The sequence below is a fragment of the Athene noctua genome, chromosome 21, assembly GCF_965140245.1.
Source record: "Athene noctua chromosome 21, bAthNoc1.hap1.1, whole genome shotgun sequence".
Classification (NCBI taxonomy): Eukaryota; Metazoa; Chordata; class Aves; order Strigiformes; family Strigidae; genus Athene; species Athene noctua.
The window spans coordinates 8,279,804-8,295,668 of record NC_134057.1 but is presented as its reverse complement, the minus strand read 5'-3'; the positions used below and the strand labels follow the sequence as shown (position 1 = coordinate 8,295,668).

At 39.1% G+C, this 15,865-nt stretch overlaps 1 protein-coding gene across 3 annotated transcripts in view; it reads right to left on the bottom strand.

Moving 5' to 3' along the window:
- Nucleotides 1–4,366: 4,366 nt before the first annotated feature.
- The window catches only part of RHOBTB1 (Rho related BTB domain containing 1), a 54,263-nt gene continuing 42,764 nt past the window's right edge, over nucleotides 4,367–15,865 (bottom strand). For all 3 annotated transcript variants that reach the window (XM_074924416.1, XM_074924418.1, XM_074924417.1), the window contains 6 exons: nucleotides 13,522–14,489; nucleotides 12,980–13,098; nucleotides 10,478–10,628; nucleotides 8,678–8,766; nucleotides 7,155–7,260; nucleotides 4,367–6,675 (listed from right to left, as the gene is read on the bottom strand). In XM_074924416.1, the coding sequence (XP_074780517.1) occupies nucleotides 6,506–6,675; nucleotides 7,155–7,260; nucleotides 8,678–8,766; nucleotides 10,478–10,628; nucleotides 12,980–13,098; nucleotides 13,522–14,489 (1,603 nt within the window). In that variant the 3' untranslated portion in view covers nucleotides 4,367–6,505. The remainder of the gene's footprint in view (nucleotides 6,676–7,154; nucleotides 7,261–8,677; nucleotides 8,767–10,477; nucleotides 10,629–12,979; nucleotides 13,099–13,521; nucleotides 14,490–15,865) is intronic.

Sequence of the window (15,865 nt, the reverse complement as noted above, 5' to 3'; positions counted from 1 at the left end):
AAGCAAGTCTTTAACTTAATTACCTAATTATCTTTTTGGTAATCACCCATTTACCTTTTTTTATGCAGTTATTTTTATTCCTTATTCCTCCTATCTTAACAAATTGGCTCCCACAAAGCAAACCTTGCTGTGACTACAGCAAACAAACAGCCCCCCCATAGCAAATAAAAAACCCCACGCAGTGCAGACATCAGTCTCTACAGCTCCTTACCACCATTTTCTAGCCTTGGAAAGCTGAGAAAGTCCTCCAGTGAGTGCACTACCTGCCAGCAAGATGCTCTCTGTCCTGCAGGACTTCAGTGTACTCCAACCTCCCTGCCCTTGGCCAGCCAAAGCGAAGGGGGAAGGAAGCTGGGGAGCACCTGCCTCAGCAGAGCAGCCTGAGGGAGGCGGGCAGGGCTCTGGGTACCCCATGGACAGCCACAGAGGCAAATCTTAATCCCTGAAGACAAGTAGTAAGCGTGTGAGGGCTTACACTTGATGGAGGTTGTTTTACAGAGTGCTGTTGGATGTCTTACAGACCGCAGGACTAGTGACACTCGATCGCAGCCCCCGCAAGCCAGCGCAGCTCCTCGGGTGGGTTCTGTGCAGGAACGGGGAGGATTCGCAGAGCTGCTCTGACCTCAGAGAGTCCCTGGGGCCTCCTTAGCAACCTCCTTTCTTTAGACCGCTTGTGGGAAAAGGCATCATCATCTATCAAAGTTTCATTGCGTGATGAGATCTGTTAATTATTTAAAAATTAACCCCAGACACTACAGCAGAAAATGTAGCTGTGATATCATCAGCACAGGGATCCACTAAACTTTGCAAGAAGGTTGTAAGTCTGAGGGCCCAGGAGAGAAATCTAAATAAATTTCCTTGTAATATGTAGCGCACAAAACTAATATTTATAATAGCTAGGAGGTGGGGACAATCACATCTGATCATCCAGTCAGAATGACCATGTTATAGTTAATGACTAAGATGCAAATTTAATCATATACTCTTAAACTGCTGCTAATTTTCTTTTTTTTGGGTTTTTTTTTTAACCTGGGAGGATAATTTGAATCCTCAACACTAATACCTGGGATGCCATGTAATCCTTATTATACAGCCATAACTTTAAAAAATATTAATCCTCATGGGGAATAAAAAATCCTTTTTAAAAAAAATGTTAAATGCAAGAAAATATCTTAAGAAAATCTTCCCCGTGAAATTCCATCACCTGTCTGCTCATCTGAGACTTCAGAGCAGCCTGAATGAGGTGGGGGGAAGACAGTTCTCCAGTGGGGCTGCTCAGAGCTATGCAATATAGAGGGATGGCACCCACTTTGCTAATTTTATCTAATGGTGAAGGCTGCTTTTCTTTTAAGTTGAAAACCACAGGTGCTATCTACAGGGAATCTACCCCTCCCCAATTTAGCATTTTTAAATGGTACCTGAAATACTGCTGTCTAGGCTGTCATTCAACCTGTCTCTGTGTGTTCTATAACTCAGTCTCTGACTTTCTGAGTATTTTTTGAAAGTTTTTACTTTATATTTTTTATCTTGAAATTCCTAAACAGGCCAATACTTGGCTGCCAGTGAGCTTTTTTCTTCCACTATATTCTGTCTCAGTGAAGTAGACTGGCTGGAGATCCTTCATATTTTAGGGTAAGGTCCTTACTGTTCTGGAATATCCTTTAACATGAGAAAAAAAAAATAGATATACCATGTCCAGCAGGAGGTACTGGGTTCCTCTGCAGGCCAAAGGACGGATTTTGTGGGGTACCAGTGCTGTATGGGAAAGAACTTGATATGAATCAGTAATACAATATAATGTTTTCACTGTAATCTGTGCTGCTCTGTGTTGAGGGGGGAAGGATGCAGGACTTGCCTCTGGGAATGTTTGTTGCTGCAGAACAGCCCAGCGGGATGTTGTAGCTATATGGCCTGCTTAGAAATGAAATAGTAAGGCCGAACAATTATAAAGGAGCCATCACAATTCTGTTGTCTGATGCCAACTGCTCTCTCTGAATCACATCTTTATCTTCTTGGTTTGATTTTCCTCTGGAGCTGGGATACATTAGCATAATCATTCTTGCATCTTCTGATGTTCAAATTTTCTTTTTAGCCTCCTGCAGCCTTGATCCAAAAGCTTTTCATATTTCTATCAGAAATCAAGATTTTTATGTAAGCAGCAGTGAGGGACTGAATTTGCATGTATAAATATACAATAGTCCCAATACACTGGCTGCTAGTGGAAAGTGAATCCATAACATGGGTTATATTCTCTTAGCTAAAGGCATAAGTTAACTGACAATGAATTATCCTGTTGTAGAGCCTGAAGAATGGGGATTATTGCTGCTAACACACTGTCTTATCCTGCATGCAGTACAGAGAGTCAACTTCTGTTAGCAGATCTGAAACACAGGCAAGTGATAACGTGTAAACTCATTAGGTGGCACCTCAAAGTGTGTGTGTGCGGTATCTCATCCATTTCAACAGGAATTTTGCCTGCAGAAGTAGACCCATGCAAATGCTGTTAGATCATTTTAATAGACCAAAACTCTAAGCAGATTCAGATGTGGCAAGCAGCCACCTTAAAGACAACTCACTACATAGCAGATACCTAGGATTCCAACCCTGAGTAAATAAATGCTGGCCTATCCAGTGATGAGTAAAAAGACTCTGACCTAGAAAAAAAGGGACAGAATAGGGACAAAACTGTAGTTTCACCTGACAAAGCAAATCTCTTCACCAGACTGTAATCTTAAAAAGTCTGAAAGAACTGAAATATTTCACCATTATGGAGTTTAGGTACCAAAATTAATCCTATTTAGTACATTAGATCTTTACCTAAACCTCTTTGTACAGAAGATGGAAGACTTGGCCCTCAGCAGGATTTCCAAGATGCCTTCACTGGATCTCCCAGTGCTTGTTACTGGAACACGGAAAAAAAATCCTTGATTTTACAAATCAAACACTTCTAGATGAAAGTTATTGTTGAGAGATACCTGTGGGTAAGATGCTGAAGAATTAGGGCAATAAACCACTGTGCTGCTCTTGCTCTGGTACAATCCTGCTTTCAGTGTGTGGAAGGAATGTCCAGATTACTCTCTTCTATGAGGCAACCCTTCCTAATGTACCCACTACTTACCTTTGCACAATCTGAGGCCTGACCTGACTAAAAGACAGCGATGAGTAGGTCTTCAATGAATGAAATTAGGGAGTTGTGACTGAAGTCTGGCCAATCCCATCTTATTCACCAAACACTTCTATTTCTGGCTTTGGTGTGCTATTTGTGGGTGGGGAGCCACAGAGACTGGTTTGTGTTGTGATGCAGAGGTCCTTGCTTGCAGAAATTCTTTCTTAAATAACAAATAGAAAAACACTTTTTCCAAGAAATAAGCTGAATGAGACTCCCCAGAAACAGAGGACATTCAACTCCCAAATGGTCATAAATACTTAAAAAAGAATGCCCCGAAGAGCAATGCTTCGATTTGCTCCTTCCTTCCACGATACTGGTTTTATCATAATCAATCAAGAGAAACATTTTTACATCTAATGTCGCCACTTTTGCCATTGAGTCCATTGTCTTTTCTAATGGTAAGATCAAAGGAATAAAATTTTGCTTCCAAAAATAAATCAGAGATATGCAGCATTCCCATAAATCAGCATGTTAACTGCACGCTGTGTGCTGAATGTGCTTACTTTCAATGTCCTTGGCATTGCTTAAGAGCTTTAAAAAAAAAAAAAAGCCCCAAACATGGCATTCTTTGCCTGACATCTTGCAAAAATCCTCTAGAAAAGCACTGACTTTCTACTGCTATCAATGAAACAATCTCTATTCAGGGAGATGGGTGCTGAGAGTCCACTAACAGGTAATGAGAGATTCTGTATGATGGTTGACAGCTAAGGCAGTGAGAAAGCAGGGAAAACCCTGTCTGTACAAAGTTTAGAGCATACTGAAAACCTTGTAGACTTCCCGCTGTTTACCTGCATTTGTCCTCCCCATGTCTGTCATGACTAATTAGTTTCATGTCCCTTGGGTAATATCATGATAATTAAATATCAGAAACCATGGGGAAATGTGGCAGGAGATTTGTTTTTTGCTATGCAAATTAACAGTAAGTGACAAGCACCAACTTTCCACCATCATATACAAACGCTGTAGGGTTTCCTTGTGACATTCCCAACCACAAATCCTAGCACGCCATGGAAACAGCAGTTCAGTAAAATTCAAAGAATGATACCACAGCTGGATGCTTACAAGCAGCACTAAAAAGTGTGACACCTACTGCAAAATTTGCGAAGGTTCTTCAAAGGGCTGGGACACAACTTGTAACTAAAGTTTTATTTTTTTCCTTTCAAAATAAAAAACACAAAATAACCACAACTTGTAACTAAACAGTTTTATTTTTTTTTTCTTTCAAAATAAAAAAACACAAAATAACCACCCAGATTAAAGGCCATAGACAGCATTAACCAAATGAACCAGCCACTTGGTTATAGTAGCTGATAGCTAGCACAACTGGATATTATTGCATATACCTCAGGTTCATTTATATATCCATTATAGTTTGGCAAGATTACAATCATAGAGCAGCTTTGGTTGTGTAAAACCTAGTAGCAATACTTATTTAAAGTGTGGCTGGTTAACATTGTATGACAACAGGTATTTATCTCATCTTAAGTCTTGACACATCTTCTCTCATTCATTCTTCTCTTCCACAATATATATTACCACTGACCAAGAATTAAGGAGACATATTTGCAACCATTTATAGCCCTTCTTTGTCACCATACGGTGATGAATCTTATAGGGGCAGGAATCTGACACTTGCCTTCCTTATAAATGTTCGTAGAGCAGCATCTCTTTCCATGCTGGGTGGCTTCTACCATCCTGTGGTAGCATCTGCCAAGGATTAGTCCATTCAGAATGCAAATATGTAGAGGTGTACATGGCTTTCAGTCCAAAGCCTTTCCTGACCTACAGTACTGGGGTTTGACTGCACTGCCTTGCCTTTGAATACAGAAAAAAATACAAAGAAACAGCTTTTCACATTGGTATGCTGAGCTGCCAGCACAAAACAACATGAACGAACCTAATACACAATATTCCCTTGGTTACAGGATTGTGCCTGAGACACTGTACAGGATGGCATGTGTATGTTCTACAGTCTATGTATTTTAATTTTGGTCATTTAAAAAATGCTCTGATCCTTTACGTAATCTAGTGTAACACTGCAGCTTTAAAGTGGTGGTTGATAAAAAGTCATAAACACACAGGATGTTTGAAAACATTGGGGGCTTTTTTTTTTTTGTTTTGTTTAACTTGCACCACTTGTGCAGAATTCCTGCCTTTCTGCCATCACGTTGTCCCCAGCTTTCTGCGACTACCTACTTTCAGGGGAACTACACGATTTACTTAAAAATAATCTTAACATTTTGGGTTCTACCTGGGAAAAGCTATAAAACAATTTGGATCAAACTGAAGTGATCTTGTGTGTGAAGACCCTTTTTCTTTTACAAAATGCTGTAGCACTAGATAACTCCTACTTGATTTTGCAGCCCTTTCATTTGCTTGCACTGAAGCAAAAAGGAATTCGGCGTGAGGAATGGCTGCATGGTTAAAATCTCACAGAGCAAGGTAACTGCCATGCAGTAATTCAAATGCAAGCAGTGTAACTGCTTTTTGTATTCAGATCCATACTTGTATAAGGATATAAATTAATAAGCCCTTCTAAATGATTTTAGAAATATTCTCTTTGATCTAGACATATAAAACCTCTGAATACTTAGAATCACTAGATTTCACATGGCCCACATACTCATAATTATTTGCACTTACACGGCAAATATTAGAAATACATTTTCCTGCAGCTGAACAGGTAATTATGCTGCCTATTATTCAGCTGAGCGAAGATCAAGCACTCTATATCTTGCAGTTATTGGATCTTATTCTAACCCTTTACTTTAGAAAGGGGAAATAACCATCTAATTATATTACCAGTGCACAGTACTTAGTTTAAAAAAGACAACCTATACTAGGCAACTAGATTTTCTCCTAAGATGACTTTTTATTAGATACTCTAAAAGCGATCTCTTATGACTGAAGATTGTCTATCTCACTGTACTCACATAGTAAAAATAGTTAAAATCTAATTACAAAGCTGCTACATGGTTATTTTGTGGTCTGTAAAATAAAACGGTATCCAGAATTTTATCTGAACAAAATATACCAGACAGTATAAAAATATTTCCCAATTGGAGATTGAAACATGAATGCTGGATATTTTTTTTTTTGGTTTTTTTTTGTATAAAAAGAAATAATGGTAGACATTTATCTGCTTACTAGCCAAAAATATACATATGACTTTGAGGAGCTGTTCCAGGCTCACTTTCAGTAAGCTTGTGCTTTTGAATCTAGCAATAATAAATGCACACACGGAACAACATTTCCTGAAAACCTGAACTACATCTTATTTCTAACAATAAGACTAATTTCTGACACTGGCTATGGATTTCCACTTATTTGCTTTCTTCAGGCAACTACAGCAGAGGAATTCCAGAAGCACCACTTCCGCTTCGAATGGTGTTTATTCAGTGCAACATCCTCCTTTTCTCTTTCTTTCTTAACTCGCTGGTAGTGATCTTCTTCCTTTAAATACCACACAGGCGGCCAGCGATGCCTCTCAAAATATTCTTGATTATCTGATGAAAAAGGAACAACCCAAAAGCCCCCAAGCAAGTCAATAAGATACACAAATCCCAGAAATCTCTGCAAAAAGCTATGCCACTAAACATTTGCCCAGTCTCTATGTTAGCTGGCTTATTGCAGATTCCCCCAGTTTCCTCATGTGCCTTCCTTACAGGGTGAAAAGACTTTGAAAGCAGGAGAGCTTAGTCCAAAGAGTGTACAAAAGCAAGCCCTTTACAAAGTGTATTTTTCATTGTGGAGACTGACTTTTAGCATCACTGAAATAGGTATAGAACATAATGCTTGTCTAGGAATCAGGCGACTGATTATGACCTTTCTTTACAGATAAGAAGAATTTATGAATGCTACTCAAGATAGTGTGGATGTTTGGTCTCATTGCTTAACTATCTGAGCTCTTCTTCATGTTTAATCAACTGGGTGGGAAGAAAGAAGGGGAAACCTCATGAAAACTGCAGAGGAAAGTTGCCCGTACCTGAAGATTTAGCTTTGATTTCCTTGCGAAATTTGGAGCAAACACTGTTGTAATTGGTGCAGATGTAGTGCAAGCACCAAGCTGCCAGCTGGTTAGCATTGTGAAACTGGAAAGAAAACCAAAAAGCTTATTCCATTTCCTGAAGTTATCAGTCATTTTGCAGCCTCAATTAACAACTAAAGCTAGAGTGGTCCCCAGCGGATTGTATCTGGCACTACTCTCCCAAGCATAAGGCTGAAGAGGCCTCTAGATGCCCTAGAGCTTCTCACACAATTCTGCTGGAACAACCAGTGGCCCAAAAGGCTCACAAATAACTGCTCAGCACAAACAGGATCTGGCAAACCACATACAGTCCCACACAGGGTCCGAACCCAAGGCACGCTGGACCTGCAGTTTCTGGTATGGCTGTAGCAGTCGTGTCACCATCAGTTACTGCAAACCCCGCTCTGAAGTAACTCCCTGGAAAAAACTGCTCATTGACAGAATTCACACATCACTGGAAGCTCAATACAAAATGCTGTACAAGCTTCCTTCGGTCGTAAGGAAGCACAGCTATAATGCAAGTCAGATTGTATAGCACGTGTATTTATTTTGGCATTCTGACTGTCTCCTATGATCTTCTCAGCTTATAAACACATCATACTGATGTAGGTACTGGGCAGAGAGGATATCTTAACAGTAGTTAAACACAGTACTTCTGTCTTCAACCAGCAGAAAAAAAAAACCCCAAACCACACCCTTCATAAGATTAAAATGAAGTGAGCTGCCTTTTCTTGGAAAGCGTTCAATTCTAGTTTTGCAGCAGCATTATAGGTATTGCAAGAGAGGGACTTGAAAGCAGCTGCAGGAAATCTTGCGTGGTGGCCAGGTTGTACTGTATTTCAGTGCTACTTAAACTCCAGATTTCAAGCCAAGCCGCAGCCAGACTCATCATTAGCGTGAAATCAAGAATAATTCAATTTAAAAAACATTTTGGCTTGTACTATCGTATCTTGGAGACTGCTGTAGGAGTCCTTTTGGAAAACAAGTGTGCAGTTTAACTGTGACCTGGGGCGCTCTATTTTCATAGTTTCTGGGACTCGAGAAAGATTGTGATCAGATGGCTGGCTCTGAGTAGCCAGTCTAAATGCCAAGTCTAAGAATACAAAAAATTTTACCTTTGCAATAGAGGTCTACATATGTCTACAAGAACTGAATTGACAGGAACCCAAGAATCAGTCAATATTACAAAGCTGAACAGCTTAATTACATTTCATATTACTGAAACGTGACCGTGAGAGCGTGGAGCTTGTAAGCTCCACAATCAAGAAAAACTGAAATATATGCTTGAAAGACAATTCCCCCCAGATTAGTTCAAAAATGAAACATCTGTATTTAAGTAATGTAAAAACTGTCTTTACAGTAGAAGATAAAACTAAATTTTATTGTCAGTCACTCTTAGAACTACAGACTCTGAGCCACTCGGATGCAATGCTCAGACCTGCAGCTGACCAGAATATCTTTAAAAAACAGTGCACACTGACCTGAGCTAATTCCAAATAGGAAAGTACTTCTCCATCTATTGCGATGCCGCTCATGGAGGCTTTTGTCAGCTCTTGTACTGTACGCTGTTCTGTTAGAGGAGAAAACGTGTCACTCGTGGGAAACAGTCACATTTCAAGGTCAGATCATCCACAAGTAACAGAACCAAGAAGGCATGTTCTCCCTCCTGGTGTTAACTAAGCATTATGCAAGTGGCACATTCATCCAGATAGCCTGAGCAGCTTCAGATTTGGGTGAAGTCAAATTCTGGCGTTTGGAGTCGTGGTTGGAGATTCTGCATCACAGTACAGAGCGTCTTGCTCCAGTAGAGAAGAGTCTGTATGAGGATTTGCCCCTCTGACTCAACCCAAACTAGTTATTTCTGGTTTCACACACAATTCTTACTGCTCTCTCTTGCAGAGCTTGCAATTAATAACCGCTTATAGAAGGACAAAGCTCAGCAGCCACCAGTCTCTTTCTGGCAGAATGGAGGCGTGCAATATTCAACATAAATTAGAAATCTGATCAGCTGTCTCTTTTGGGTAATACAAAAGCAATAGTCAAGTTTGTAGGCAGCAGTACACTTGCCATTGCATCGTGGATTTACTCATGAATGTACCCACAGCAGTGAAACAGAAAAGTACACTTCAGGCCCTCTTCAGATTCTCACATTAGTTGTTCCTAGGATCCAGTGAAGGCTGACCAGTTCCCCCAAAAGTCACTTCAGTTCAAAAGTTTCCTTAACCCTTTCCTAGAAGCATCAGTATCTTAGAGGTTTGAGTGGGTTTTGGGAAATGTCAGCTGATTTGATTCTGCTGAGTCCAGTTGCTGGCAGTAGCCTTTGGAATCTAAAATATTTCATCAAGAATTAAATGGAATAAAACATTCTTAATAGTATATGGATATTTATGCTGCAACTATTCAAAAGAATAATCAAGACTACAGTTAAAAAGTGCATATAAAATCAGGCAGTAAAGACTTAGTCTGTCAGAACCAGTAAAGACAAGGTACACAGTCCTGATGCCCAACTGAAGGAGAGCTAGGATTGGGAATGTGATTAAATTTTGCCTAGATTTTGTCCTGTAAATATGTGTAGCTTTGCATCATCTGCCTCTAAGTTTTGGCCTTGGCCATGTCTTCGGAACAATTCCAAGTTACATTCATGGAGAAAAACAAACAAACAACCCCTTGCCCCCAGAGGTCTGGTGTGTGTATGGATTCAATCTGAAAACTAAGTAGTATCCTATCTGTAATTTTTTTGTAAATACGTGATAGAAAAGTTTTTGTTCCTGAAATGAGCGTTGAGTCCCCATGTATATACCAAAATATCCCAATTCCCATCTGGGCAGTGAAAAGGGATCCAGGCAGCATTTCTAACAACTATGGTCATCTAGATCAGTTTTGAACTGGCTCAGTTACTCTCTTTGAATAGAAGTGTATAATGGAGCACTTCATTCATTATGTAATGGAAAGCCTGGGATCCATCTTGTTTTCAGGTAAATTAACAACAACAGAACGGATATTACAAGCCACAAACATTATATGAATGCTAAAGAGAAGGTTTACTCTTTCTGTTTTTAAAGCACAGAATACTTCAGTGTTCTGAGCTGGTTCTGCACAAAACTGAGAAAGACAAGAGAAAGGCAAATAGATTTTTTAAAGGGAAAATATCTATTTGCATTACAATATTCTCTTCAGAAAAACAAACAAACAAACAAAACCGCCCAAGAAAATCCTGTGCATTAAAAGATGTTTCAGCCATTACAGAAGACACTGCATTGAACAAGGCCACAAATTCTTACCTGCTAACGCAACCAGGTGAGGAAGGCAAAACCTATTTGCCAATGCGATTAACTCAAGTGTGTCCAGTTCCTGACTGGAGGATAGTTGCTTGGTATACAAGTAATCTAAAACTGCTTGCATGGAAGTCTTGTTTATGTTGGGAAGAACTACCTGGAAAAGATATTTAAGAGAAGAGTCTCTTTAACAATTAAGGGATTTTCATAGAGGCCATACGTCACTTCTGTCACTTTGCTGGACTGTCTCTTTTTCTCTTCAAGTCATTTTAGAAAGGCACAGGAAACACTTTTCAAAAAAGAAGTTTCCCATTAAAGTTCAAGAAGCTGCCAACAGGTAAGCATGTCGCCGGAGTCAGATCTTTTGCCAGTTTCCATACAAGCAACTCGGTACCAAGTCGCTGGAATTGGATCCACATCAACCAGTGAATCTGTTCAATGCTTTCTAGCCTGGAAATGGACCTGCTCTGGGAGACACATAAAAGCCACTGAGCACTTCCCAGGCTGAACCTCCCTTGGTAGACTGCTGGAGGAATGCAATCGATCTGCTCCTGACAAGGGATATGCTGGGAATTCCGAGAATAACGAAAAACCCCATCCCTCTCAGTCTGTTTATAAATAACCAAATTTAGATTAGGAAGGGACTGAGGACTGGAGAAATGAGGCAAAGAAAACATAAACCATTTCTGCCACACACAAGTAATTAGCATAACCACCATATAATGAAACTACCCAGACTAGGATGAAAGCTATCTAACTTCTCAACAGGACAACCCAACCTTCATTTCACTGCAGGGAAGCCTAAAAGAAGAGTAAGGAGAGTTAGAAAACCTCGCTGTAACCTATCGCTGCAGCATCTCAACTACAGTTTTCATACATGATCACTCCTCCAAAGATTCTTGCAGGTCTCAATGTTGGGGCAGGTCAATCTGCTTCCAATACTCAAGCTAGTCTATCCCCATTAATCGGCAATTTGTCATGTACATCTTCATAACTGAAGAGATGCTGGCACTGAAGAATGCACTGTAGCATTCTGAAGAACTTACAGTAAAAAAAAAAAATTGGAGAGCGGAAAAATAGTAATAAAATTATGACGAGGAATTAAATGTACACGCAACTTAATCTGACTGCTTGGAAGCAGTTAGTATGTACCTCCTGCTAGATGGGGGTTAATTGTTGTCACAGAGCTTGTTGTTAATTTTTCTTTCAGCTCTGCCTGGATGGGTGGGATTCAAACCCAGATCTGTTAGTGCTAAAGCATGAACCTCTTATACCTATCATCCACACTGGGAAACAGCTCAATTCTCCAAATAAGAGGAGCTAGTTGTGCAACTCATCCATTATTGAAATATTTTTGTTAGTGCAGAGAACAGTAAATTCAGTGAATGAGTTTATAAAATGTTGTGTCCCAAATACAGAAAAAAGCAATAAGTAAAAAGAGGATGGTTTGATTTTTTTTGTAAACCAAAAAGAAACCACTCAATTCATATCTACTTATATTTTAAAACTTCCAAAAGCATTACTGAATGTTTTAAAGTCTACAAAATGGAAGCTAAATATTTTAAATTGGAAAGATGAGCTAACACCGTTAAGTTAATCATTGAAAATAGGCTGTTAGAAAATAAATGCGTATTCTTCATTGCCAAATGTTGCTTATGAGCATCAAACTATGTATTTTTAATGAACCACTTGTTGAGCATGCCTCTGGGAAAGAAATTATGTTTACAGCTGTACTAGAAGAAGCAAGAAAAATCTAAGTAGAGCACAATCTTCCAGCATATTAAACACAAAAAACTTGAACTCTTCATATGAGCAAGACCCATAAGTATGGAAAGGAACAAGAAAATCAAAACAAAAATCAAAACCTGTGTATGGATAAAACAGAAGAAAAAAAATTATTAGCAGCGTATTCAGAATTTGAAAAACAGACCAGGAAGGCACCTGAACGTACAAGGCTTCCACTGCAAAATGTTAATTCAAAGCATTGAGATCTTTTATACTGTACTTCACACCTGCTTTACTCAAGGGGACAAGCTGATACACTTAGTTTCTGCTGGAGTACTGTGAAGCCAGCTCCCTTTTCTAGTTTAACACTCCATGGTTTTGAATCCTTTTTTCCCTTTAATTCCTTCATCAATGCCCCTTCTCCAAGAATTCTTTGTAATGCTTCTGATTGTATATATATTCACACAACTTTAAAACTTATTTTAAAGAAACTCACAAATTCATATTGAATTTCTCTCCCCCCATATTTAATATTTTAAAGGATTTCAGGTTTAAACACACGCTCCACCATTGGAGGAAGTCTCATGCCTTGCAGAAAATACATTATCCTCTTAGACATCCTAATTTAATGCCTTAAGAAGAAAAGCATCCCAGATCTGCAAGGGAAGAATAAAGAATCATTCCAGGGATTATTGCAAGCTTTCAAATAGATACAGAATGATGCTTCCATTACCATAAATCCATCAGACATTATAAGCAAAATGGACAAAAATGGACAAATACCTCACTGTTTGAGCTTTCAATAAATGATCCTCCAAACATAGCAGACATCCATTCACAGCTACAGATCAGCAGTGGCTTGTGAGCATTTATGGTTCCGTCATCCAGTTTAAATGTCACATCTGCCATGGGAACAAAGAAACAGGCATGCTGCAACTCTGCATTTAAAGTGAAACTGTGTCTCAAGAATATTTCACTTGCACATTGTTAATCAAGGACTTCTTTCACTTCTCACCACCCTCACCTCGAAGAGAACTCCAGCGTTTTATGCGGTTAAATAAAAAGCCTCACTTAAAAAGGAAGTACTGGATGTTCAACACTTTGGCAACTTGGATCACTTATTTAAAAAGCTTCCGTGTAGATTTTGAGAAATTAAACTGCAGAATCCCAGGTTGGAACAGTTGGCCTTGAGTAACACTATAAATGTGGGCTCATCCCTCCTCTCAGAACAATGTAAGCTGTCAGTTTTTGAAGTCTCTGAAGCAACAGTAACATGAATGAGAAAAGAATTAGTGCTTTTCCCATTAAAGCATGTATTTACTCACCAGAAAAAGTCCCTTTGCAAAGGCACTCTTTAATCCGATTAGCTTTTCTGACATGAAATGCTTTAGTAATCTCTTGATTCATGAAGGCTTCTTTATTCATAATATTCTCCACCATCATTCGCAAATCAAATACTTCCAAGATTTCAGCAATCTGAGCCAGTCTTGTGAGATCTTTTTCATTTTCATCCAGTTGCCCTGTGTATAAAAACTGCAAAACAGTTTTAAAAGGTCCAGCCTGCACAGACGAATCCATTTTTACCACAGTTACAGGACATGTCCTATTCGAGACAGGATTCACTTGCATTTCCTTATGTACACTAACAAACCCCTTACCCCAGGATGACAGCAATGTTGCTGCAGAATTTGTTTCCCCAGGTTCGGGTTCTAGCGTGTTTAAAGAGTCAGTACTTTCTAGTGGGGGAATTTTAACATCAGCAGCTTTCAAGAGTGTCTCATCACTGTCACTATTTGTCTCAAGGTGACTTGTCAGAACATCCTTATTGGGATTTTCGTTATTAGACTGTGTTTCATCCAACTCTGGACTTTCCTCACATTCCATTAAGAAAAGGTCATAAAACTTTGAAGAGGAGGTAGCTAGGTAAATCTTGTGAGCAAAAATGTAGTCCTGCTCCTGGAGAACAAACATAACATCTGCACACAGTGGGCTGTCCAATAAATATCCAGCTTCGTTCATGCTTGGTACGGGACACTCGGGAATTCTGATAACTGGAGGAGGGGCTTTTGGAGGTAGGAATGGAGCCTGAAGCAAAGGTTTTTGGACCTTCTTCAAATGAGATTTCCAGAACTGCAGGTGTCTTCTGGAGATCAGGGCAGCTCTTATTGCATTGTCAAACACATCCTTAATCCCAAACTGGTCAAATACACTGGTTTCATAGTACGGTATCCCAAGCTCCTTGGCAACCTCTCTGCCTCTTTCTGGTGGCAAAATGTCTCCTCTTTTTATTGGCCTAGGGTTAAACAAAAAAAACAAAACAACCTTCTCACACACAACGATCATCACAAAGTTACTCCGGAAAGCATGGAGATTTTCAAAATGTCTCAGCACCAATTCTGAGATAAATATCATTCAAGTGACACAAAATATAAAGTTAAGCCCACAAAGCCATTTGGAAGCCTACAAGCATGACTCCAGAGAGTTTTAGAATAGCACATACTTGTAATGTTGTTTAAGTTTGGGGATGTCTTTGCAATGTTACTAAAAATACATAGATATCATTTTCACAAAATGGAGGAAGCTTTCTCTCTGTTAAAGGGAAATGTACAGTAAAAAAGTTGATAGGATGCTCGAGAACCTTCATTGTTTTAAAAAAAAAATCTCTCCTAACATCCCTTTCTGCTCAGATACTCTATCAGTGTCTTTCTTTGTATGCATCATTTAAACTCTAATGGAAATTCTCATGACACAGAAATGCCACCAATATAGCTAAATATGAAATGAGAAATATTTCTTAAGCTTATGCTTTTTAAAGAAAATCACAGCAGCTTATGAGAAAAGTGTAACTGAACACACACTTCGAGAGATAGGCCTGTTTTGGCTGTAGAAGCATTATGTGGGAACTCATGAATTTCCAGAGCAGCTCTAGTACACGACATAGGATAAACAAACCAGAAAAAAAGTCTGGGCTAGGATCCATTTTCACAACAAACCAGAAGACATGACCCAGCAATGCCTTCTCCGAGCACACCATATTGGGCAGACACAAGCTGGCACAGACGTAACAGACTCCAGACAACAGCTTGCTTTTGTTGCCAGCTAATAATCACTTCAGGTGGCAGGAGTCTGTGCTAGACATGTAGAGTACTGACTCAAAAATTTATTAATGGCGAATTCAGAAAGGAGGATTAGGGCACAAGAATTTTGAGTTTCAAAAAAACCATTTCCTTTCAGAAAGTCAACCAAAAAGCCCACCCCACCCACACAATGAAGAAAAGTTTAATAAACAAACCAACCTATGAAAAACATATCGCTGAATCAAGAATTTGAACGCAATGAAACACAATGTCTTCCAAGAGCCCATGAAATATTAAATCAATCCCTTTACGGAAATTTGTTATTTGAATACAGTCTTTAATTATGTGATCACGGATATTATTTCCATGAATTTGGTCTCATTCAGATTCACATAAAAGGAGGAAATTAGAAGTCAGAAGGTAATTGTGGGACTGTTTTGCCCAACCATGTGAATGCTTGTTTTTTGAATCTGAGAAAAACAAAGTTTCTCTGGAATGACCTCAGACTCGCTTTTAATCTCAGAACTTTAAAAAAAAGTAATTTGCAACCACCGTATTTTTTGTCATGATTTAGGATTACATTTAGAAAAGA